The sequence below is a fragment of the Drosophila novamexicana genome, unplaced genomic scaffold, assembly GCF_003285875.2.
Source record: "Drosophila novamexicana strain 15010-1031.04,08,12 unplaced genomic scaffold, DnovRS2.1 tig00001429-arrow-arrow-pilon, whole genome shotgun sequence".
NCBI classification, from domain to species: domain Eukaryota; kingdom Metazoa; phylum Arthropoda; class Insecta; order Diptera; family Drosophilidae; genus Drosophila; species Drosophila novamexicana.
This window is the reverse complement of record NW_020824857.1, coordinates 823,149-850,684: the sequence shown is the minus strand read 5'-3', so window position 1 is coordinate 850,684 and position 27,536 is coordinate 823,149. Positions and strand designations below refer to the sequence as shown.

At 38.8% G+C, this 27,536-nt stretch overlaps 1 protein-coding gene across 1 annotated transcript in view; it reads right to left on the bottom strand.

Moving 5' to 3' along the window:
- LOC115767635 (dynein beta chain, ciliary-like) overlaps positions 1 to 27,536 on the bottom strand; it is a 600,196-nt gene that overhangs the window by 125,897 nt on the left and 446,763 nt on the right. The window contains exons 11-12 of the mRNA XM_030711924.1: positions 13,635 to 14,089; positions 9,167 to 11,974 (exon numbers count right to left, since the gene is read on the bottom strand). Of these exons, the coding sequence (XP_030567784.1) occupies positions 9,167 to 11,974; positions 13,635 to 14,089 (3,263 nt within the window). The remainder of the gene's footprint in view (positions 1 to 9,166; positions 11,975 to 13,634; positions 14,090 to 27,536) is intronic.

The window sequence follows — 27,536 nt, the reverse complement described above, 5'->3', positions numbered from 1 at the left end:
AACCAATCGCCGGTTGGAGCCTCAACTTTCGCAATTGCCCTATACGTCTGTTAAGACACCTACGCCTTCCTTGTCCCTTCCTAGCAACTTGGATTTACCTCCAATGTTGTCCTTATCGCCTTCTCCAAGCGACTGTCCAATTACCCTTATTTCAACCCCTGTAGTAGTTCCCAGTAGAGCCTGTACCTGATCCCGTCACTGTTAATCAAACTGCCTCAGCCCTGTCAGCTCCTGGCCGCAAAGGTAGACCTGCGCGCAATCTTGCCCAGATTGTTAAAAACAATCATTGTGCCTCTTTAGCTCCTCCAACTCCTGTATTACCTACAGCCCCATCAGCGCCTATTTTAACGGTAGTTGCCCTCGTAGGCAAGTTTTTGTGTCTCGACTTTCGTCGGACACCAATTCTTAGCCATTGGCAGCCTATATTGCTAGCAAATCTTCTGCTAGCGTGTCAATAACCAAATTTAATTTCTCCACCCCTCGTGAAATATTATCATTCAAAATAAATGTTTCACATGATATGTTCCCAATCATTTGTGATCCCAAATTTTGGCCTCCACACATGATTGTTCACGAGTTCAAGCCTTCAAGCCCCAAAAAACTAGCTTCATCTTCTGACCAAATCTTTATTCATTATCAGAATGTTAGAGGTCTCATTTCAAAGCGTAAAAATCTTTTCATTGCCAGCACTTCCTTCTATTCGGATATAATAGCATTTTCAGAAACATGGATAAACTCAACCATATCTGATTTTGAGATTTTATCTAATAACTTTATTTTGTATAGAAATGATCGGCCGACTGGAGGTCGTGGGGTGTTAATTGCCGTTAAAGCCACTCTCCAGTCAGAACTTTTCTGCTTTAGTACGCCTACTGACGCTGAGATTGTCTCAGTTAAGGTGTCTTTTCCTACACGGAATGTCTATGTAACATGCTCTTATGTCCCACCTTCTTCTGATATTCAAGTTTATATGAAACATATTACTTGTATTAAAGAAGTCTCTTCACACGTGCGTGATGATGACCTCCATAAATGGGTGATTTTAATTCTCTTGGTCATTATTTACTGCAAAAAATTACCTAGTGCCCTCAACGCAGCACGATTTTATAGACTGCATGCATGATCTTTTGTTGTTTCAAATCAATTCAATTTCTAACCATTTGAATAGAACACTTGAGCTTGTATTTGTTAACGACTACCTTATTTCTAATGTGTCTAGGTCCCCTCCTTTATCTCTTCCTGAGGATATCTATCATCCTACTTTAGAGATTGCAATGCTCAATTGTAATCCTTTCATTTTGTGCTCATCAGCCAATAAGCCCCGATGTTGCTTTCGCAAGGGAAATTATTGTTTTCTGAATCAGCTTATTGATGCAACCGATTGGTCTTTCTTATATGACTCGGTTGATATGAATACTGCCATTAATTTTTTTTATAACACCCTAAACTCCCTCTTAGATGTGTGTATTCAATTGCATCTAAATTGTTAAAAGTGCATGCTTATGACATTTAATCGTAGTACACCTTATCTTGTCAGTTATAAAATCAACAATATCCCTTTGCAATCGACAATATCCCTATACTAATACCCTTGCAGACCCAACCTTTTCATAATGCGCATAGTCCTTTGCCCCTATCTTAAAAGTACAGGGAAAATAGTAAATGCCGAGTTTCGTCAAGATATCTTGTTAACCAACAAAGGTTCTTAATCAAAAAACTGGTTTTCGACCGATCGTTCCTATGGCAGCTATATGATATAGTGGTCATTTCTTAATAGGATTTTCCATATATGTGAGGTGCTTACTAAAACTAATGAATACCGAGTTTGGTCGATGTTGATAGGAGGAGCAGATTCGCGAATAGGCTAAACAAAGAGTTTTCAGCGTACGGCGAAAAGGACGAAAAAGAGTGGTAAGACGGCGCGTCTCATCAGCAGCCTCACTTTTAATACGGCAAGCGAGGCTTCATTCGCAACATACGTTAAATTGAATGGACTCAAATTGCATTGAAATGAGTGAGTACACGGCACACAATGAAAGGCGTCAGCAGCAATGTGAGTGCGTGTTGTGTAAAACGAAATGAAAAATTTGGCACATCCGAAGAAACTCGAATTACTCCTTTTGATGTGATACAACAGGCGCAAGCAGTCAAAAAAAATGGATGGAGAAAAAACGACGACGAGACTGTATTTTGCATGCACATTTAGTTGCTTTTTATACCCTGAACCTATTAAAAATGGGTATAAGGGTATATTGTATTTGTGCAAAATCCAAATGTATGTAACAGGCAGAAGGAAGCTTCTCCGACCACATAAAGTATATATATTCTTGATCATCATTAATAGCCGAGCCATGTCCTTCTGTCTGTCCGTCCCTCCGTTCGTCCGTCCGTCCTCCTAGTTCCCGCGCAGATCGGGTGTCCCCTAGTCGGGAGCTCCCGACTAGAACCTCTTGATTGTTTTGTTTTTATTGTTGTTGATTTTAAATATATAATATATACATTTTGCTTAATAGCTTGTTTTGTTTGTTTTGTTCGAGCTTAGATTAATTTACTTAGGTTTCAAAAAGAGCAGTATGTGCAAAGGAAATTAGCGGAGAGGATAGCTTGATTTAGAAGAGAGGCAGAAGCGAAGTGTGCCAATTTTTTTCAAAAATAAAATGCGAAAATGGATAGGAATTGGCTGAACTTGTTTCATGTAAGATGTGTATTTCTGTTTTTAAGTTTACAGGAAGCAAATATATCCGAAACAGGAGGGTTTAGCTGTTGTTACCCAATGGATTCTTCAGAACTGTCGAACTTATCGACGTCTCCGGGATTAAGAAGTTTGAATAATTTTTAATTAAAGTTGGAGCAACATTTGGATCTAATGTCGAAGATAAATTGTTACCACATTTAGCAACAATATTTTGAAATATAACAATGATTTATGAGTCACACTTTGGCGCCATAAAAACCGAAATAAAAAAGTATAAACTCTTTGGATAAGCCATCACCAGATATTGAGGTACCTCCCCTCAAGATCAATGATTAGGAAGCACATAAAAACAACTCGTAGTGAAAAATTATATTTTAATTAACAAGCTTCATAAAGTAAAATAGTAGAAAGTATATAGTATAATATGTTCTCTATATCAAATAGACAAACTCGAAAACAAGAATAACGATTCTTACGCTGTACAAATGCGAAATGTTCTGGTGCATGCAGAGCTGTGGGACTTGTCATCGAGTGCTCTCAAGAAGCTGGCGAAGCAAACAATAATTACTCTAAGCGTCAAGCAACCGCAATTTGACAGAGCTGAATGAGGTGCCTTACCCAACGGGACCGGTGTCTTTATACAAAATGCTGTTTGTGTAACTGGCTGGAAAGCCTGACAAGCTGAAAGTAATCATTCTTCTTTCTAGTCTACCGAAAGATGGCGAAAACTTTGTTGTTGCCATTGAGACGGGCGACGTGTCGCCAGAATTTAATATTCTGTATATAAAAGTAAGGGAAGAGGGACAGAGAAGGGCAGATGCTGACAAAATGGAAAAATTCATACTTTTACAGTTTACGTGAAAAGCAGTGGTTAATGCGCATGCGTTAATTGTGGCAAGCGAGGCCACATAAAAGAAGAGTGTAGAAGCACGAGCAAAGAAGAAACACAGAAGGAATTCAGTTTGTAAGGTTCTTTAGACAAAAATGGATTTTGATCGCTCCAAGTTGTGCTTTTCTAAGCATCTGCATCTGTATCTGTTACGGTACAAGCCACGTGTGTTGTAATCGGGCTATGTTTACCAAGATGGAAAAACATACAGAGATGATCGGTTTGGCAGAATAGAGCTTTTTACATGCACATGGAAAAGGTGAGGTCAATTTCTATTAACAATGCTATAGACAGCCGGATCTTTAGGTAAGTCAAATTGTGGCAAGATGCTATTTTGCGCACTTCAGCAATGAACATGCAAAAATTAATCAGGATGCTGAGTTCATTTTGATTTATTTATTTATTTTTTTATTAAAGGTCGACAAAACGAGTGTCTTCCTCATTATTCAATAGAGAATACAATAGATAAGAAAATCATATGATAAAAGCCTAGTTAAAGAACACAAATTTCTAAATAGCATCACCGACATCACGATGGAGGTGTTTTATTTGCCAGTCCGGCCACCTGTGCCCCTCTTCACACCTAATTTTATCAGTGACGCTCTTAGAGCCTACATCTAAGCGGTGTGCATAGGAAAAAAGTGCACTTAAGTAAATTTAAAAATAATCTTAATTTGCTATAATTATTAAAAAATAGCATAAATAGGAAAAAAGAAAGTAAGAAGATTGTTAATAAAGTAGAAATGTAATCTAGATATAGAGAAAACGTGATGCAAACTTTTATAATTTTTAAAAAGCACGCGAGAAAAGGATTGTGCATAGCGTTGTCTGTTGTGCACGTAGATAGGAATAAGGGGCGATAATTTCTAGTTGGTCTAGCCGGAACAGAGAATTGAAGATGCCCTAGCAGAAAAGGAGAATCTGTCGCCAATAATCAATTTATGTAGAAGGACAACATCGAGAGTCATCCTACGGCTGGTTAAAGACGGAAGGTTAAGAAGAATCAGCCTGCTGGAGTAAGGCTAAAAGCAAAAATTGCTTCTGAACAGATTCAATACGATCCTGGCTATTGTTATACTGCGGAAACCAGATGCAAGAGCAGTATTCAAGGATAGGGCGAACAAGAGAGATGTACAGAAGTTTCGTTATAAAATAATCTTTAAGCTCTCTAGACCATCGTTTAATGAATCCAAGTACACCTTCTGCCTCATTAACGATGGTATCTATGTGAAGATTGAAATAGAGTTTAGAATCAAAAAGAACGCCTAGATCCTTAACGGTTAGTATAGGGATATTGTTGATTGCAAAGGGATATTGTTGCTTTTATAACTGACAAGATAAGGTGTAGTATGATTAAATGTCATAAACATACACTTTGAACAATTCAGATGCAATTGATTGGCCAAACACCAAAGTTGCATAGCGTTCAAATCGTCTTGTACACAAGAATGATGTAGGGGATTAGTGATAGAATAAGTTTCACATCGTCCGCATACATGAGTACACACAGGCATGTGATATAACATAGGGGAGATCATTTATAAAAAGAGTAAATAGTAAGGGTCCAAGATGACTACCTTGAGGAACACCAGAAGTAACGTGAATCTGTTTAGAAGTAGTCAACCTCAGCATTAATCTTTGGGTCCTACCTTTTAAATAAGAATTAATCTAAAGCAAAAGAGACGGGAAAACCTATTCGGTCAAGTTTAAAGAGTAAAATGTTATGATGCGCAGAGTCAAACGCCTTACTGAAGTGTAAATGACATTAGTTTGCATTTTCGAACGGAAAGCATCAATTAGCAAGGAAGTAAGCTCAAGCAGATTGGTCGTAGTTGACCGATTCTTTACGAATCCATGTTGAACAGGGGAAACAACTGATTTGCAGAAATGCTGCGAATTCGAAGTAATTATTTTTCAAATAATTTAGGAATAGCGGACAGTTTTGCAATGCCCCTATAATTTTGTATATCAGACTTTCCACCATTCTTGTGGAAAGGAATGATATAAGATTCTTTCCATAGAGACGAAAAGACAGAAGATTCAAGGGATTGATTAAAGAGCTTTAGCAATGGATACAGAAGGAAAGAACTACACTCCTTGAGTAGACAACTAGGAATATTGTCCGGCCCAGCAGAGTTATAAGATTTTATAAAGTTTATAGATAATCGGAGAGGGGAGTGTTAAATAATTGCAGGATGTATAGAACTAGCGGAAGAAATACTATAAGCGTAACAATAAGTATTAGGACAGACTGAAGATTAAGCTGATTGGAAAAAATTTGCAAAGAGGTTAGCAGAATCAGTGTCATGGCTAGCTTTATCAATCCCAGGAGAAAAAGAAGATGGCAAACTTGAAGATTTGCGCTTCAAGTTTACAATATTATAAAACTGTCTCGGATTTTGGGAAAATTGCCTTTTACAACGAATTACATAATTCCCATAGCTTTGAAATTCAGAAGAAAGAAGTTCGACTTGGCTATGAAATACAAAGCCAAGTCTGTACACGAACCAGACTCTTTAAACTTAACGAGAAAGAAAGGCTATCTTCGGCACGCCGAAGATCTAATACCCTTGCAGACCCAACCTTTTCATAATGCTAATAGTGCTTTGCTCGTATCTAAGAAGCACAGGGAAAATAGTTAATGCCGAGTTTGGGCAAGATATCTTGAAAAATAAAATGTTTTTTCATACAAAAACTTAAATTTCGACCGATCGTTCCTATGGCAGCTATACATCACACATGTGCTGCGTGCACATAAAGTATATACTCTTGATTAGCACCAATAGCCGAGTCGATCTAGCCATGTCCGTCTGTCTGTCTGTCCGTCCGTCCAATCGATAAAAATCGATATCGATATCCTGTTTTTTGGGCAATTTTGGTAAATAATAATAGCTAGAGTCACCAATCCTGACATATAGCTTCTAAAATAGAATATATATATGCACTTGATGTTGGAAAAGGAGGGTTCAGGGTATCCCCTAGTCGGGAGCTCCCGACTAGAACCTCTTACTTGTTAGGCTTGAACTCGTGAACAATCATGTGTGAAGACCAAAATTTGGGATCACAAATGATTGGGAACATATCATGTGAAACTTATATTTTAAATAATGATATTTCACGACGGGTGGAAAAATTAAATTTGGTTATTGACACGCTAGCAGAGGATTTGCTAGCAATATAGGCTGCCAATGACTCAGAAGTGGTGTCCGACGAAAGTCGAAACACAAAAACTTGCCTACGAGGGAAAACAACCGTTAAAGTAGGCGCTGATGGGGCTGTAGGTAATACAGGAGTTGGAGGAGCTAAATTGGCACCATGATTGTTTTTAACAATCTAGACAAACTTGCGCGCAGGTCTACCTTTGCGGCCAGGGGCTGTGGCAGTTTGGATAACTGGGAGGGGATCAGGTACAGGCTTTACTGGGAACTACTACAGGGGTTGAAATAGGGGTAATTGGACAGTCGCTTGGAGAAGGCAACATTGGAGATAAATCCAAGTTTCTAGGAAGGGACAAGAAAGGCGTAGGTTGAGGGCAATTGCAAAAGTTGAGGCTCCAACCGGCGATTGGTTGGAGACTCGAATTTGTATTGCCAAGGAACTCAAAACTCAAGTCAAAATTGCTCGAGAGCTGCTTAGCCACATTATTCAATTTTAAGAATTGATTTCTCACAGAATTATACATTTTGGAGAAATCAATTTGCTTGTCGATGCATTATGGGCACGACCAACCACTCACCGCAGCCCTTCTTGGCAATTGCAGCGATCTTTTCGCAAGCACGCCCAGCGAGACCTTCACATTTAGCATGCATCATATTCTCACACAGCCAGCAATTAATAAGTTGCGGCAGTGCGGAATCATTAACCTGCTGGAATGTGCACGGTTTCTTACAGAACGACATGATTATTATTTGCATATGCAAGTTGCGACAGCGCAGAGCAAAACGAGAACGGTGCACAAAAATAGAGCAAGTAAGCACTCAAAAAGCAATTATTCGTACACAAATAAATTGTTTGGAGCGAAAATCAATAGCAAAGATTTGGGAGGGTTCGATGCACAAGAAGAAATATGCAGCATCGAACACACGCACAAACAAGTGTATGCACAGGGGAGCACCAAAGTAAAAGAATCAAAACAGGCAATAACAACAACACGGAACTGACGCCGCTTTTTATAAATGCAATAATTAACAGACTTACGCTGCACAACAGATAACACTTTGCTCAATTTATAAAAGTTTTTTAAACAGAGCACCAAAAAATGCAAAATGTATAAATAAAAAGCAGGATTAAAGCGCAAAAATATATAAAAATCATGGTAAAACACGTCAATCCCTCTTAACTGAGAACTCTCTCTTGATGGTCTAGAAGGTGAGATTTTTATACACTTTTGAAGATAAAACCAAAAATTGTTTTGCAGCGGAAAGTGTGGACGGAGAAATTTGGCATAAACGCTATGGCTACTTAAATTTTGAGAGCCTGACTGGTCTAAAGAGTTTAACGATCCATTTATAACGAAACCTCTGTACATATCTTGAATACTGCTCTGCTCTGCTCCGCAGTATAACAATAGCCAGGATCGTATTGAATCTGTTTAGAACTAGCAGATCCAACAGGATGATTCTTAAACTTCCGGCGATAACCAACCGTAGGACGATTCTTGGTGTTGTCTTACTACGTAAGTTGATTGTTGACAATATATGTTCTCCTTTTCTGTAAGGGCGTCTTCAATTCTCTGTTTCGGCTAGACTAACCAGAAATTTACGTCCCTATCTATCCTGTCCATGTGCATCTAAAATTTTATGTCTCTAGCTCTTATAGGTTCAGAGATCCTCGCGTTCATACATACGGACGGACAGACAGACTGACAAGGCTAGATCGACTCGGCTATTGGTGCTGATCAAGAATATATATACTTTATGGGGTCGGAGATGCTTCCTTCTGCCTGTTACATACATTTGGATTTTGCATAAACACAGTATACCCTTATAGCCATTTTTAATGGGTTCAGGGTATAAAAATAATTAAATAATTCGAGCACTGGCTTAAATAATGACCATGGGTCAGATCACAAAGTCAACGTCGGCATAAAAATGACAGCAGTATCGACAATTTCGTCAGTGTTATTGTTAAGGTTAAGTTTGTTCGCAGTGGAAGGCGTGGACGACCCAAGAAGCAGTATAATATTCCTGGAGCTGTGGAAGGGCGCGAAATACCAGTCCCTACATCCTACTAGGAGGTCATCAACTGTTTCGAAGCTACAATGTGTCGTGACTCTGATATTGAATAAAACGTGACACATTGAGGAACTGCCAAAAGATCATCGCGCAATTGGCTGTAAATAGGTTTTCAACCTAAAAACGAGGAGCGGATGTTCAAACAGAGCGATACAAGGCACGGCTTTTAGCGAAGGGATGTGCACATAAATAGGGTGTGAACTTTTCTAAAACATTTTGGTATTTAAATACAGCTGCTAATAGCGAGCTCTGCTAAAAAATAATTATTATAGTTGTAGGCACGATGGAAAATGGATAAAGCTTTAATTACTGTTATATTTTCTCATGCTTAATACATGTAGAACTTACCCTCAAAGCGCCAGCAACAACAAGTACGGATTTTATTGCACGCAATCCCCAATCATAATGATCTTGCTTAGAGAGAAGCTCCCTGCATAGTGTATAAAGTGTGATAAATTTTCTTGCCAACAAGCGTGCCTCCTGAAATCCCTCGGCCACCAACATAATTTCACTTATAAGAGCAAAGTCGGGGACTACCATAGCACAAGGACGATAAAGGGCTTTTAAATTTTCTGGTAGCTCTGCACGACCAGCGTATCCTGGATTCATAGTTATAAACACACCAACAGTAGCTCTCAAGGCGATATACTCGCCTAAGAAGCTGAAGGTTGTTTTTTTAGCTTTTATAGCGTCCTGCATACACTTCACCTGAACAGCTACAACGGATAACACTTCAACTGATATTCTATTAAATTCATCAAAGCAACCCCAAGCTCCAGTTTGCGCAAGACCCTTATGTATGTTGCCTATTGATTTATAGTCCATTTGCTCAGAGCAATTGAATACGTACACCATCATCCCTAAAGCACGCCCTAAGTCCTTGGTTGTTTCGGTTTTTCCAGTACCAGCGGGCCCTGCTGGAGCACCACCCATTACAAGATGTAGAGACTGAGTTAATGTAATGTAGCAGCGATCTGTTAGCGGAGTAATTACAAGACGTGGAGTGTTACCAAGATACTCATAGTCGTAACGGAACTGAGCATCGCAAATGTTAGCAAAGCAATCGTCAATTTTGCTGTCCCAACGATGGCGCAACTGACTTTGCCATTGAAACGCCGTCTGTACCTCTATTTTTTTTGATATGATAGTAGACACAACGTCTCTACTATGGACATCGATGGTACAGACGGTCATGACCTTCTGCCGCTCTGCCGCTGTAAGATCTCCCAGCAAAAGTATAATTAGGTTATTCAGTTGATTAACTTGTTTCCTATTATAATCCTTAAGAGCATTTTCATACCGAAGCTGTACTTTAGCAAATGCATCATTTGTTTCAGCTGTCCACATGATTTGCGTGCCGACCAAGGCTGGCTGAGCTGGCCATTCAAATATCCAAACATGACGTGGCTTATGATCATATTGAGTTAAAGAACGTCTCAGCTGATCTCGAAGCGTTTCCCGCATTTTATCGGTCACTCGATTTAGCCAAACCTCTACTTTACCACTGCAATCACAATTTTGCAAAAAAGGAACATATTCCTCTAGCTCCTTAGCTACCATTCCTCCTGCCTGTCTTGTACCAGCTATGAGATTAAGTTTTCCAATAGAATCGTATAACTTAGTCAAATGACGCGATACCATTGCAGGATTATTCCCATTTGATAAAATATCTAACAAATCTGCCGATGAAACAAAATAAAACCGAGGGTAAGACAGTCGCTTTGTCTCCAAATAGTCGTTAAGTGCTTTTTCACATAATAGCAGCATTTTAAGCAATGTTTCCAAATGGTCGTATAGTTTGCTACCAGAACGATTAGTCGATCGAACGACATTACGATCAGAGTTCATTTGAGCCAATAGAGCTCGAAACTCTCTATCAATAAAATCAAATCGCTTAGAATCTTCAGGCAGTTGTGAACGTATGTCCTCAGAGCCTATAAAAATGCTTTCCAGATACTGCCATTTTCGCTGAACTTCAAACCAAGAGCCAATGATTTGATCTGCATTTGATAGCTTCTGTTGCCAGGATGAGACTTCTTGCAGAAAAAAAGTTACATATTTCGATGAGGTCATATTTTGTAACTGAGCTTGATGGTCTTCTAGAGTCTCAATCATTTCTTCAGATGCTTTCAATAATTTAATACCAGTGCGTTCGTGTACTTCAATACCAAATTCCATGCCAGCCCAGGCTGCTGCTATATCGCGTAGCTGCTTTTCCATGTTCATTTCTTTAACCGATTTATCAACAATATTTTTAACTTCTTCCTCGTATTCATGCAAATTAAGATCAATAAGATACTTTAAAGTCGTTGAATCATCCATGCTGAATTTTACCTTAGTGGTCTGCATCAGCTCAACCCAATGGCGGTCCCGTATTGCAGGGTTTTGAAGTTCGGTGACTGCACGCAGAGAAGTCATCAGATTTTTTAATGACGCCTCCATGAATATAAATGGTTCCCAGCTACGCATTGCTGGGTCTAAGCCTCGCAACTCTCTTCCAAACTTCTTACACTCTTGATCCATTGCTTCAATATCTATCTTTTTCCATGGTGTTTTTTTCCAGTCATTTATAGTAGATTCGATTGAAATAGCAAAGTCCCACATTATTTTAACAAGCTTCAGATCGTTCCGACAAAGTTCAATCTTCGTAGGATCAGGGCCTTGTAACTCAAAAAGAACTGCAGACTCCGTAAGAGTTTGTTGCCGTTCTTCTAATTCAACAATTTCTAAATCCGTTTCGTCAATAAGCTCATAGCAATTGGGACAGGGAACATTTAAAAATTTCTTTCGCATAAATTTTTTTCGATATGTGCTTGCCATGTTGTTGCATAGCAATATACGTTTTTCTATTTGGTCCACCTGGTAGCTTTGTATGGGTGCAATAAGCTGTTTTGTCATGGCGGCTTGACGCTTTATTTTTAGCCAAGCATCAGGCAATTCGTTAAGTTGTAAAAGCTCTGTGTCCTTGAACTCGTATCCATACTTTCTGAGCAAGTTTACGATATCTCTAAGGGGTTCAAACATATTGTCGAAGACAAATTGCTTTTCATTTATTTGGTTTAATACAGAGAGTATCTTAACTAAGCCATCAAAATCATCTCTTTTTAATTCCATTTTTAGCACAACCTTGGCTTCGTCTATAAAATCTTGCAGTTCCTGAAATATAAATATAAATTATTAGCAGTAATACAATAGAACTCCCCATCCAATATCACTTTTATAATATAACAAAATCACTCCTTATATAAATAAGTCACTATGCGTTGTTAAAGAAAAATACAACTTTATTTCAAAAGACGCGACAAATTGACTAATTGTCCACGATTAACTTGACGTCTTTAGCAAAACTCAATTTCTAAAGTCTTCTCAACGCTTAGCAAACCTCGGTTGAGGGCTCAAGGTCATGAGCTCGCTCTCTTTAAACAATGCTCTCATTTTCTTAATGAGTTTCTAGAATATTTTAATAGCTCGAATTTGAGCTGCGTTGGAAATTTGGGCATTCGGTGAGAATAACGATTGTGACGGATGTTTATTTCTATGGTTTTCGATTTTAATGATCGGTCCCACGCCAAAATTGTTATTTTCACCAAGAATTTATGATTAGGGGTTCTAGCGTTTATTGTTACAAATTCGTGTGTCTCATGTTACATATATGGTGCGCTTAGTTGCTAAGGCTTATGTGTAAGGGTTTGGCATTAGGTGCTGTGGACATATGTTATATATGCTGTATTAGGATACAAAGTGTATGTGTGCTTATAGTATATGTTTTGGGTGTGGTACATATGTCACTATATATATAAACATGTATGTATAAACGTAATGATCTCTACTTATAATTTGATTTATTATACATTTTAGTTATTTAAGGAAAATATTAGAAATTTTAGATGCCTAAAATTTTTATATATACTTTTTGACATGATGTTTTTTCAAAAAGCTACAACACTTCGCCTTTATTAAGAATTTATTTATTTCATTACTATGCACATTTTTTAGCGAAATAGGTGCACACGCAAAATAATAAAAATGTATAATAGAATACAATTATTTTCTTCTTAAATAAAAATAATTATTATTCTCATAATGCAGGACTGCATGTGCCGCGGGTTTTTTCAGAGTTATGCAGTGATATCCAGATGCATATAAAGCGCACAAAAAATTTGTGAGAGCGAGAAGCATTCTGGGCTGTAATTAGTTAAAAAATACATACAAGAAAAGCCTGGAGCTCTCTGCTTCTCTTAGGAATCGGCCATAATAAAATGTCTCAACAGAAAATATGCAACAACTTCTAGGTCGTTTTAAAGGGCACACATATTGTATGCTTTGTGACTTGAGCCAGCCTTATTTGCTCACCGAGGGGAAAACAATCTGCCAATCTTCTTTCTTTTAACATACGGAAAACGCAAAATTTTATAATCCAACCCTGACTTTCGGTGGCGACAATCCCCCATAACGGTTATTAGAAGACTGCGAAAACTATCACTATTAGAAGCTGGCAAAAGCATCAATCCCACTAAAACTTTAAGACGGGTCTCACGCTTTTTGCAAAAACCACGTAATGCAGTCTTGTCATGACCCTGTGTGGTATAGATATCCGAGCGTCGATATACATGCCTAGACCGTCTCTGCATGTTTTCCTGGTGAGTAACCAGAGATGCCCACTTTCCACTTTATGCAACCAGAGATGCCCAAGTTCCGAAAATGCCCCAGTTTCTGATCCCTCTTAAGAAATATTTGTTCACACAACACCACCAATATCAATCAATACACCTACCACTACCACAAATATTTTGATTTAGAGTACCATAAACCTTACCTGAAGTGAGTTTCGTACAAAATTAATGAGGTCCATTTTAAACAAACTGATCCACTGACCAATTTGATTGAGAACTGATCTCTTAAAGCCATCCATATTAAGTCGCAGAAATCCAAAAAATATATCGTATGTTTCCCACTGATGAACTTGGTCCTGTAAATCTATAAACTTATCCAGTTGCTCTTTATAAACTGAAAATGGTGGGTACTCTCCAGTTCCTATCGGCTTAATTCCAGAGCTTCCTTCCTGCTCCAATTCCGCGTCACGTTCGGCTAATGTCAAGTTGCGACCATATTTCTTAACTTCGCTTAAATAATTGTTTTTATCCCAAATCCATAAGTAGGAATAGACCATATACCCTTTACCATGAATGCGAATAGACTGTAAGGCCTGTTTAACTTTATTCATTATATCAGTACGCTGTTTACTGATTTCAGGTTTGTTCTCCAACTCATCTATGGGAAAAGTAAGTGAAATACATTTAATTAGTTTCGATGTGAACAGTTGGTGGATTTGTTATATATATATTTTTGGTTATTTAATATTTTTTTTGGCGACCATGCCACTGTATAATTGTTTAGTTGGCTGGCTCGAGGTCCGGGTTTGTTTTAATAATACAATGAAAACAATTTTATTGGTTCTTGCTTCCAATATATTTCGGATGCTCTTCGGCAACCATCTTCAGTTTCAACCTCCACGTCAAAACGCGCAGACGTGTAAAACAATTGCCCTGAAGACGGTTGCCGAAGCAAGACGAAATATATTCGAAGCAAGAATTAATAAATCTGTTTTCATTGTTTTATTAAAACAAACCCGGGCCTCGAGCCAGCCAACTAAGCAATTTGCTTATTGATATAGTGGTTGAGTCAAAGTGGTTGCATATGAGACCATGCAATCACGACACTAATTCTTTTACTTTTCCCAAGTGGGCGTATCCCCCAAAAAAGGAACATTTCGGTTAAGTAATACTTAAGTACCTCGAAGAGAGCCACACTGATTAAAAGTAGCCATTATCTTAACACTCTCTCAAGCCAGTTAATATACTTGTTAACTAAGCTATTTATTTTGCGATGTTGAGGATATTTGAGTTCGATAAAGAACTTGGTAAACACATGGCTTGAACCATTAATATCTAGTCAGCTTCTAAACTTATGATATTATGTCAGGAAATATGAATGGTTGGTGATCACCGCACAGCATAAACCGAAAGAGCTAGTGTAAGAATCGTCTGGTTGGCTGAGTAATAGTTTAATGTGGTTAACTTTACAAAGATGGAATTACAAACTTAAATTCTTAAGTATCGTCCGACCACTTGGCTTGCTGCCTAGTCTCACAGTCTAGAGATGCTTAACTCGATTTTTCTTCGCATAATTATCGATTCGCTGTGAATGGCCATGGATCGAGGTTGCCAGACGTTTACATTTGGCTTTCCTGACATTCAAAGCGTCAGGCTTAAGGCTCTTCATCCCAACGTTTCTCATTGTCAAACACAGGCAGAAACATAAACGATTTATGATTCCGCTAGCGTATTCTACATGTCCGTTGTCTCTGGGGGTTAGTACAGCATTAAGGACGTGTTTAATATTATTTTCTTTACAAAACTTATAAAATCTTTTGAGGTGAAAGCTGTTCCCCGATCGGAGACAGTTCTTTCTGGCACCCCCAGATAGCTGCTTACTTCTTTAAGGATATCGATGACGTACTTGCTTCCTGTGCTTTTAACGTGCATAATCGTTAATTTGGTAACACGTAAACACGTATGTGCTCGTTGCGTTTCGAACTATTTGGGAAGGATCCCAAGTGGTCGATATGAATCGTTGAAAATGGTAATGATATTGACGTGAAATACAAAAAATACTAATACGGCTCATTTATTTCTTGATGCTGATTTATCATGACATTCTTAAAGGATCTGATATTAATGACATACTCATCATTTTTGGTTCTTTGGCAGATTTCATATTGCTTACAATGTTTTGGATGTTTTCATTTTCAAGTTGTATAGCAAATAACCAATACGCTTCATCGATGATTGGCTTGCATCCTCATGTGGAGCAGAGCTTAAGGCATTGACATGTCCCATCCTAGAGACTGATCGGTGAATTACATCGATATCGAACTCTTGAAAACGCAACTAATATCGTGCAATTCGCGGTATTAGCTTCCATTGAAGTTCATAATGCGAAACAAACAGTATTTTGTCTGATATGCTTACAAATTATGCTAATTGAAACGCTCAAAAGATTCGACCAAGGATAATGTTTCAAGTTCATAGCTATGAAAGTGCGTTTCGCTCTTAGAAGTTTCTCGATTAAAATAGGCTATTGGTTTCAGTTAGCTATCTTCCACCTGTAGCATCACTCCGATTATTATCCGGCTCTTATGCGTTTGGTATGAGAGACTATGCCATCCTGTACCACTCTAAATGTCCTCTCGTTCAACAAGCTCGCAATGATGTTAAAGAGCTGCGGATTCAATTTGCCCTTAATCTTGGAGAGGAGTCCTGCGTGCCACACCAGGTCAAAAGCTTCTTGGATGTCGAGGTATGCTGCCACCACATACTCCTTCCTGTGAAAGCCGTCCAAAATAAAATTTGTGATACGATGGAGTTGCTCAGGGGTACCGTGTTTCAGTCTAAACCCAAACTGGAACTTCGGGATTAAGTGTTTTATTTCCGGGGTATCCAGGATCCTTCTAAGGATGCACCTTTTCAGTATCTTGCCAAAGGTAGGCAGGAGGCTGATGGGGCGATAAGAGTCCTGTTGATTAGGTGGCTTTCCGCTCTTGTGCAACATAATGATATGCGCCTTCTTCCAGGCTACTGGAAAATGACCTAGCCGAAGAGTTGCATTAAAAATGGCGACGAGAAAAAGCACTGTCTTGTATGGCAATAGCTTAATTATCTGGTTGTCCAACCGATCTTTCCCAGGGGCTTTGTTGTTTTTTAGGCTCTTTATCTCCTGCTTTACTTCTTGGAAGGTGATTGGTGATAAAGGGAGTGCCGTTTGGAGCGGCGCCTCCAGGATTTGCGCGACTCGCTGTATGCTTCTATGCGATGCGGTCTCAAACGGGTTGAAACGCTCCTCCAGGTTACAGGCGAAGGCTTCGACTCTTTCCATTGGCGACCTGGCCCAGGTGCCATCGGGTTGTCGAACGGGAAACTTTGGTGCAGCTTGCCGCTTGTATCGACTGGTAAGCTTCCACAGTGCGAATTTGAAGCTCTCGTCTGCCGTTGCTTCCTCCAGCATGGTGACTGTGGCTTTTCTTCTCAGTAAGGTCAACTCCTTTCTGACTCTGTTGGCGATACGGCGATACATCCTATCGATTCTGGGGTCCTGGGTCCGGAAGTACTCCCTCCTCAGTCGCTTTTTCAGACAAAGAAGGCCTTCAACAATGGGGGGAAGCGTCCACGTAGGTTGGCTTGTAGGCGTAAAATACATTTGTGCTGGGGCAGCGTTGGTAGCCGCGGTATGTACTTGATACAGCAGGGTTTGAACTACAGCGTCGGCATCCTCGGCTGTCAAGATTGGCATGCTTAGATCAATCATGCCATTCAGTTCAGCTTTGAAGCGTTGTATGTTCGACTGGGGGTGACAAGCCTTCGCTTTTTTACAGTCCTTTGAGCAGACGTAGATACCGTTGCAAGTAAGGGTAGATGGTCGGATGAAAGCTCATACTCTTCGCGAACTGATATTAAGCTGTTGGGAATACCCTTGTATATATAGAAGTCAATGCACGAAGGAGTACTTTGCCTGTTATACGGGAAGTGGGTAGGTCTCCCGGTGGCCAAGACTTGGGCTGAGCAGCTGGTGAGCGCTTCATGTAGCGCAATGCCTCTGTTGTCAGCTCTGTAGCTTCCCCACAGCCGGAGTTTGGCGTTGAAATCACCTCCAACGGTGAATTTATGACCAAATTGATCGAGGAGAGAATCGAATCCAGCTCGGCTACAGGATAGATTTGGTGGTAAGTACACTGCAGCTACAGGTATTTCGCCCAAAGGAGTTCCCACCATAATAGCAGCCATTTGTGATGCGCTGGAAGTCGCCTGAGGTAGTTGGTAGTGCACCAAGTTCTGCTTGACAAGCACCGCAGCACCTCCTCTGGCTCGATTTGCTGGGTGATCCGCACGGTAGCAAACATATCCCTCCATGGCGAAGTACAGGCTGGCGTGTAGGTGGGTTTCTGAGATAAGCAGACATCATGCTTATTTTATATATTTCATGTTTTCTCAAAAACAGTTTGAGCTCGTTTGCATTTTGTATGGTGCTGCGAGCGTTCCACATTTGCGGTGAGTGTAAAGACCGGGCTGTGGAGCTTGCGCGTCCTTCAGCTCCTTGATGCTGACCAGGATACTTGTGACTGCATTAAGTGCTGCGATCGACTGCTGGAGTCCTTGAAGGATACTTCCGAGGGACGTGTCTTGCCCCTTAGATCCATTCTAGAGGTATTGGGGCTGCATTGTTGTAGCGGTGGGCTGATTGCACACAGGGGGTTGGCACGCTTGTGCATTTTGCTGGTACGTGTTGCGGACTTGTTGCACAATTCGGGAGGGTACGAACTGCGAGTTGATGCGCCGTGCAGGTTGCTGTTGGTTGTGTCGGACCGGGAGGGTTGTCGGGCATTCAAGCGCTGCTGGAATGCTTTGCATCCTTTGTAATAAGCAGCATGGTTCCCATCACAGTTTGAGCATCGCAGGTCTGCCACCGTTTTGGCCTGACCTTGCTCCGAGTTCGCCCAGTGGGGTTGGCCGCAGCGTCCACATATGGGCTTTTTGAGGCAATAGTTTTTTGTGTGGTCGAACTCATAGCGAACTCAATAACATTGCCTGATGCTTTTATTTTTTCTCGGAAGCTCAACTTGGACCCTTTGACGACCAACCTTGCTAATTAGAAGCGCGTTCCTGTTGTTTGGGGCCTGCTAAAGATCTACGAACCAGTAGTTGCGATTTGGCGAATCGTTTGCGGGTCAGCACCAGCGTCACTTGTAGGTAGCCTGGTCCCCGGGTTGTATAGATTTTTTACAACGTGGCCGTGTATTGCAAAGACCTTTTCGATTTAGCTTCTGGGAGTAGAAGCGGCCAAGTTTTTGACGACTACGCGATATGGTCTGTCCTCTTTGAGACAGAAGTGCGTGAACTGGACCCTGACCTCAGTGAGTTTGCGAATAATGGCTCTATGAGTGTCGGAATCTTTCGCGTATATTCTCAGCGTGCCGGAGGGAGAGACCTTAAATTCGTAGGCATCTGGGCCAGCTGCCTGGTCAAGTGTCTGTTCCATTGCGACGATGTCGTTAACTCCAGGAAGTGTTATGGGCCTGCGCTTAGGGACCTTTTTTTTCAGGATGAGGTTCGGGACGAGCTGGCGGAGCTTCATCTGCAATTTCTATCTCGTCGTCTTCGATGTCAGAGGCTTCTTGCAGAGGCGCAAGTGGAGCATATCTGTTCCCATTTGTCAGGGAGGCACTGGGAGCAGTTGAACTTTCTCCTGCCTTGCTGGATTTGGATTTGACTTCTGGGAGTAGAAGCGCCCAAGTTTTTGACGACTACGCGATATGGTCTGTCCTCCTTGTGCGTGAACTGGACCCTGACCTCAGTGAGTTTGCGAATAATGGCTTTATGAGTGTCGGAATCTTTCGCATATATTCTCAGCGTGCCGGAGGCAGAGACTCCACGAAGTGTTATGGGCCTGGGCTTAGGGTCCCTTTTTGCAGGATGAGGTTCGGGACGAGCTGGCGGAGCTTCGTCTTCGATGTCAGAGGCTTCTTCCAGAGGCGCAAGTGGAGCATATCTGTTCCCATATGTCAGGGAGGCACTGGGTGCAGTTGAACTTTCTCCTGCCTTGCTGGTTTTCCTGTTTTTTGTGGGTACTCTCCCTTTTTTGATGGCTCCGGCCCTTAGTGTTGTTCCTTGTCGTTTTTTTGTTTTTTTTTTGTCGTTTGCCAATTGACCAGCGCTTCTTGGAAGGCTGGCATATTACCTTTGCTCTTTAGAGGGTGCAGAGCAGGGATTTGGCTGCAAAGACCGCTGCAGGACGCAGCTCCCGGGAAAGAGCTTTGGCCGCTATATGTTTCTACCGGGATAAGCTGGAAAGCTTCATTGGTGCTTTTGCGGTGTGTTCCAGAGAGCTCCAGTGCGGCACAGCTTGTACCATTGGAGGCAGAGGTCCTGCAGCCGCTACTTGGGGACACGGTGGTTGTAGTTGTTGTGGTTGCTGTTGTGCACACAATGTTGTTGTAGTTGTAGCTGGTGCGACTGTCCCCATCCCTCAGGATTGTACACGTGAACCTCGATCATGTAATCAGGTGGAGATCTACTTGCTTCAGTGATCGGGGCTAGAAGACAGTGTACTTGATTGCTGTTGACTTCGGGGTTAGTTGGCGGTGGGATATTGCTAAACACTGCATGACTGGAGCAGGTGTTGCTGCGTGTGTTGAATGCATGGGTAGCAGGGACGTCATCGTTTTTTAAGCTTTTATTTGCCATGGAAGCCTGAACGATATTTAAGCTGGCTGCTAATTTTTCAGGCAACTCGGCATTGTCGTTGGCAGCACTGGCTTTGACAGCTCCCAGTTTTGCTTGTTTGCAAATTGCACATTTGCAGTTTTGATTTTTGGGTCTTTCTTTATTTTAGGCACTTTAACGCAGTTTTTGATCGTTCCTATGGCAGCTATATGATATAGTGGTCCAGTCCAGCTGGTTTTGACATATGTGCTGCGTGCAACAGAAAGAGCGAGTTCTGCAAAGTTTCAGTAAGATAGCTTTAAAACTGAGGGACTAGTCCGCAAAGAAACAGACAGACGGACATACGGTCAGACGGACAAACGGACAGACGGACATGGCTATATCGACTCGGCTGTTGATGCTGATCAAGAATATATATACTTTATGGGGTCGGAAATGTCTCCTTCTATGCGTTACATATTTCACGACAAAATTATAATACCCTCTGCACGGGTATAAAAAGAATATATAGAAAGTGCTTATAAAAGAGCAAAAACTCTAACCATTCTAAGAAAGAAGGGCTTTCTTCGGCACAAGAAGATCTAATACCCTTGCAGACCCAACCTTTTCATAATGCTCTTAGTGCTTTGTCCTTACCCAAGTTTGGTCAAGATATCTTGATAACCAAGAAAGGTTTTTAATCAAAAACCTGGTTTTCCACAAAAACCTGGTTTTGCTCCGATGTTGATAGGATTTTGTATATATATATGGAGCATTGCTAAACTAATAAACGCCGAGATTGGCCAATATATCCTGAAAAACAAAAAATTTGTTTATACAACCAATCTTAATAGCGTTTTGCATATATATGAGGAGTATAGTAAAACTAGTATATACCGAGTTTGGTCAAGATATCTTGAAAAAATGTTTTTTCATACAATAACTTAATTTTCGACCGATCGTTTCTATGGCAGCTATATGATATAGTGGTCCGATCTTAAAAGGATTTTGCATATATATCTGGAGTAGAGTAAAACTAATTAATGCCGAGTTTGGTCAATTTATCTCGAAAAACAAAATATTTTTTCATACAACTTAATTTTTGACCGATCTTTCCTATGGCAGCTATATGATATAGCGGTCCGATCTTAATAGGATTTTGCAAATATATGAGGAGCATAGTAAAACTAACAAATTTCGAGTTTGGTCAAGATATCTTGAAATACAAAATGTTTTTTCAATAAAACAAAATTTTCGACCGATCGTTCCTATGGCAGCTATATGATATAGTGGTCCGATCTGGCTGGTTTTGACATATGTGCTACGTGCAACAGAAAAGTTTCATTAAGATAGCTTTAAAACTGAGAGACTTGATCGCATAGAAACAGACAGGCGGTCAGACGGACAGACGGACATGGCTATATCGACTCGGCTGTTGATGTTGATCAAGAATATATATGCTTTATGGGGTCGGAGATGTCTCCTTCTATGCGTTACATATTTCACGACAAAATAATGATACCCTCTGCAGGGGTATAAAAAAAAATACCGTTACAAAAAATTAAATTTTTTTATGATACATATTTTATCCAATCGGGCAAGAAAGGATATATACACAAAAATATTTGATACAGTAAAAATCTAAGATCTAGCCTTACAATATAAAATGTTAAGAATATACGAGTTTGAATACTGAAGAAAAAAAAATTGTATTACGTTATTCTTCTAAAAGGGAAGGTGTAGTGTGTATATGCATTAGATAACACCCTGCATTTAAATACATAAGTGTGTGACCCATTGTTGCATACAATAACAAACAAAGCCAAAAGCGCAGAGCCAATTGACCTAGGCTTATATACCGCATATTCACCTAGACTCATATTATGCAGCGTCGACCGCTAGTACTCCAGCTTTCAGTTTAGCTGACGGCGCATATCCCATGCTACGCTTAAGTAGCGCAAGCCAAGTGTAAGGCAATTCTTATTGAAATCATAAACAACATTTCAGTATAAGTCGCTGTCCCAATTACTTAGCCCTTTCAGACTTATTAGACCCGTTTCAATCACTACGTCCACTTAACGCACAGCTGCAGCTCTGCTAACATAAATATCCAGATTCCCGGCTCTAACATAAACATAACAGCGCAACCACTTAGCATAAAGATTCATATTCTCATGCGCAATTTAAAACGTAAACTAAAGACCCAGTCTCTAGAACGCAATTGCTATCGTAAACATGACTCAAAGCGTCTAGCTTACGCAAGCCACCCCAGCGAGCTTTTAAACTTTAAGGAAAGAAGCCTTATCATAACCATAGCTGACTTGCAGCATACGTTCTCAATTGTACTCTAGTTCTAATATTGGATTCAAATAAATCGGAAGCCTTCAGCCTCCCACTTAAAAACATCGCTTAATTGGCGCCCAACGTGGGGTTCGCGAGTATAAACACAAAAAAGGATAATTAAAAGAAACAAAATCCTTAGTGATTCGCGAATGAGCATAGGTACCGATTTACCAGTCCAAGATTGTCTCAAAAGAGCATTGAAAATTTTCTAAGAACTAAAAAATATCGAGTGCCTCTAAAAGAAACATTAAAAATTTCCAACGAACGGAAATACCCTGATTCTGAAAACTTGAAGAATAGTGAAAATACCCTGAGCTGGAAATATTGATTGTTCACAAAAACACACCTATCAAAAACTTTTAACCAAATAAAAAATATCACGTCAACCTGAGACCCCAATAAAAAGAAGACCCTAAAACCCAGAAGGAAGGAAGGAATGAAGGAAGGAAGGAAGGAAGACTTGAACGACATATGTTTCACCCATAAAGAAAGACCTTTTACGTAAGCCATCATCATTTACTTTAAAAATAAATTTTTTTTTACTTAAAAAGTTTAATTGAAGATTTTCAAAATTTAAAAATGGCTAACAATAATAACTTGACAGCTGATTTGGTAGCTCAGTTGATTGCAACTCAGACCAGAGCGCTTCAAGAGCAAATTGAAGTTACGAATCACTCTCTCATCTAATAATGAACAAGAATATAAGATTACTGAAATAAATGACCTTATTCGTTGCGATGAGTCTTTTGATGTTATCAAGTCCATACCAGATTTCTCAGGCAGCTATAACGCATATGTTAGTTGGCGCAAAGCCGCTTGCTGTACCATGCGAATGTATAAAGAAGGAAGTAGAAAGTACGTAGGTGCTTTAACAATATTAAGAAATAAAATAACAGGTAAAGCTAATGACACCTTGACTAATCACGGTACCGTTCTTAATTTTGAAGCTATACTTGCAAGGTTGGATTTCGCCTACAGTGATAGACGACCAATCTATATAATTGAACAGGAGTTAAGTATTTTACGACAGGGTAACTTATCTGTTCTCGAATACTACAATTTAGTTAATAAAAAATTAACCCTTTTGATAAACAAAACTACTATGACGTATGGTGACAAAGCCCACATCATTTCGGAAATGAATAAGAAAAACAGAGACAACGCTTTAAGAATTTTCATCACAGGTCTTAACGATTCTTTATCAGAAGTTTTGTTCTCCCTTAAACCTGAAAATTTGCTTAATGCTTTGGCAAAAGCTCAGGAACTGGAAGCGAATTAACAAAGGGCTAACTTCGCTTACCACCATTTCGCACCATCAACGTAACAATCTAAACCCAGGGCATAACAAGCAGCAAAAGAAAGCTGAATCCCCAAAACAACCTAATAAAAGATATGACAATCACTTTTCAGAATAGACAAAGTAAATAAATAAAATTTTAAAAATATTAATTGACACCGGTGCCACCGCTAGTTATATAAAAGTGGGTATATACGATAACGCAGAAGAATTAGTTATAAAAAAAAGAATTAAAACTGTAAATGGCTACAGTATCATAACTCATTTTCATAACATAAACATATTTGGCAAACGCCACAGATTTTATGAAATTAGTAATCTAGACGCAGATCTATTAGCCGGTTATAATCTACTGAAGGTTCTCGAATACTACAATTTAGTTAATAAAAAATGAACCCTTTTGATAAACAAAACTTTTATGACGTATGGTGACAAAGCCCACATCATTACAGAAATGAATAAGAAAAACAGAGACAACGCTTTAAGAATTTTCATCACAGGTCTTAACGGTTCATTATCAGAAGTTTTGTTCTCCGATAACGCAGAAGAATAAGTTATAAAAAAAAGAATTAAAACTGTAAATGGCTACAGTATCATAACTTATTTTCATAACAAACATATTTGGCAAACGCCACAGATTTTATGAAATTAATAATCTAGAGGCAGATCTATTAGCTGGTTATAATCTACTGAAGGAGATTAAGGCAGTAATCGACTTGTCAAAGGGAGCTTTATTTTATAATAACAAAAAGGAAAATATTAATTTTACAAAACATGTCCAAGAAACGGTTGGCCATTTAAAAAGTTCAGACGAAGCCTATAACGTTGCTTCGTATTTTAACTACCAAAGTGGGAAATGTAAATCATTTTCTTTATTTAATGTATCCGATACAGAATCATCGTCTTTAAGTGACGCTGATAACCCACGTATCGAAGAGTTGACGATACTCTTAATGAAGGAAAGCTAAAGAAATTAAAACTAAAAAAGAGCAGACGTCGAAAGATGTCGGTATCCTCTACAACAACTTCTTCTTTATGCAAAATAATTCATTCCATTAATGAAATGGATAATTTGAATATCCTTGAGCAACAAGTCGTTCAACAAATAGAAACAAAGCATTCTCAGATTCAAACATGTCTCCCTTTTAGAACAGATATTAGAGGAGAGATAAGAACATTAAAAGAAAAGGCAATTTATAGTAAACAATATCCTTATCCTCATTCAGCTTACAATTTTGTTAGTCAGGAAATAAACAGGATGTTAAATGAAAATATAATAAGGCCCAGAAGAAGTCCTCATAATTCCCCGGATGGGTAGTAGGGAAAAATATTTTAATGAAGATGGAACGCCTAAGAATCGATTGGTAATAGATTTTAAGAAACTGAATAACGATACAATCCCTGATAGATATCCAATGCCTGATCCTTCAGTCATTCTATCCAACCTAGGCAAAGCCAAAATGTTTTCGACAATTGACTTAGAATCGGGATTTCATCAGATTCTAATGAAAGAAGAAGTCATCGAAAAAACAGCTTTTTTCATTAACAATGGAAAATATGAATTTCTTCGTTTGCCATTTGGAACAACATTTTGATGATTTACAAGAAATTATTGAAATTCTATTCAAAGCAAACATGAAAATATCCTTGGAAAAATCAAAATTCTTTAGAAAAGAAATATAATTTTTAGGATACATAGTATCATACAATATCATTAAAACTGATCCGAAAAAATAGAATCAATCATGAAATACCCTCCTCCTAATAATTTAAGGGAATTACGAGGTTTTCTTGGTTTAACAGGCTACTGCAGGAAGTTTGTTAAAAACTACGCGACTATAGCAAAACCACTCACTAAATTGTTACGTCCAAAAAAAAAAAAAACAGAAATATCTCTAGACGAAGAAGAAATCTCTGCGTTTGAAAACTTTAAATCACACTTGATTGCAAACATCGAACTAACTCAGCCAGATTATACAAAAAAGTTCGTCCTCACCACAGACGCTTCCGACATCGCCATAGGCGTCGTCCTTTCACAGGAAAACAAACCAATCACCTTTGTTTCAAAAACCTTAAATAAAACAGAAAGAAATTACGCCACAAATGAAAGGGAACTATACGCCATTGTATGGGTATTAAAAAACCTTAGGAACTACTTGTATGGTGTTACAAATTTAGAAATCCAAACAGACCATCAACCACTTTCTTTTGCAGTTTCTGCACGTATTTACTAAAAAGTCTATCCTAGACATCGAAAACAAAAATGACCAAGAAATTATAATAGAAGAAACACATGCTCGTGCTCATAGAGGTTTGGACGAAAATCTTAAGCAAATTCTTAAATACTATTATTGGCCAACATTATATACCCCCTTTGTAATAAAAATAAATATAACAGAAACCCTAAGCAAATTCCTATTTCTAAAGCTCCTATTCCGAAGAGAGAAGGTGAAAAATTACATATTGACATTTTTTATGCTCAAAAATTAACATCCTTGACATGCCTAGACGCATATTCTAAATTTGTAGTGATTAAGGAAATCAATGACAAATCAGATATGGCAAACAAAGTGTTGGAACTTATCCAAACTTTTCCTTTCGCTAAATCCATAATGATGGACATCGAACCTACGTTTTCCTCGACACAATTCAAATCGTCAATGTCTCGTTCAGGTATAGCGATTTATTATGCAGACACAGTTTAAGCAACGGTCAGGTAGAAAGAGTTCATTCAACAATTAACGAAATTTCTCGTTCTATTCAAGAAGAATACAATATAATGGATCATTCCGAAGTCGTATACCGAGCAGTTAAAGAGTATAACAACACAATTCAATCGACAACTCAACAAAAACCATGTGACATATTATTTAACAAAATAGAATAGAACCCAAAATTGTCAGAAAAATTAAAATCAGCCCACGCCAAAATGTTAGAGTACCATAACAAAAAGAAGTTACCAAAAAATTACCAAGTAGGTGAAATAATTTATGAAAAAAACATGGCGAACGAAACAAACTACAACATAGATTTAAAAAACAGGTAGTTAAAGAAGACTTAGGAAATAAAGTCAAAATAAACAATAGGGATCGTATATTATATATTATATATATTTTTGAAAAAGAATTAATCTTTTTAAAACAAAAACAATACAATTGATTGTGAAGTAACCTTGGAATTGAATTTAATCAAAGCACTCCTTTCTGATCTTACACCTCACAAAATTGCCAAACGTAGTATCAATGAACTAGGCACAATTTTTAAATGGATCACAGGAACACCAGACCATGATGACATGATAACTATCCAAACTAAAATCAATGACCTTGTTCAAAACAATAAGAAACAAAAAGAAGTCACTAAAATCACAAATCTTTTAAGAGATATTAAATTTAATCAGGAATTATTTATGAAAAAATATCGACTTAAGTTGTTATCACTTGACCTACAAAATCTGCTGGATACTATCACATTTTCAAAGCCAGAATATTGAATCCAAAAATCTTAAATAAACAAGACATGATAAATATATTTAATCACGAAACACTCAATATCAGTCTAGTCGATCTTTTAGACATTTCCTCTTTTTCGATCGTTTCATACCAAGGTTTAATCATAGTTTTTATAAAATACCCTACAATTAATTACAATTGTAAGTTATACCACGCTAAAGACATATCCCAAACAGATGGAAAATTTTTCGTTAACGACAAAATTGCTAAATGTAATAACACGTTTTACCTCATTGATAACTTTAAAAGAGAAATTTATAATAGTTTTACCACATTAATTTTGAACCAAACTGTTTTGTAAATGTAAAAAA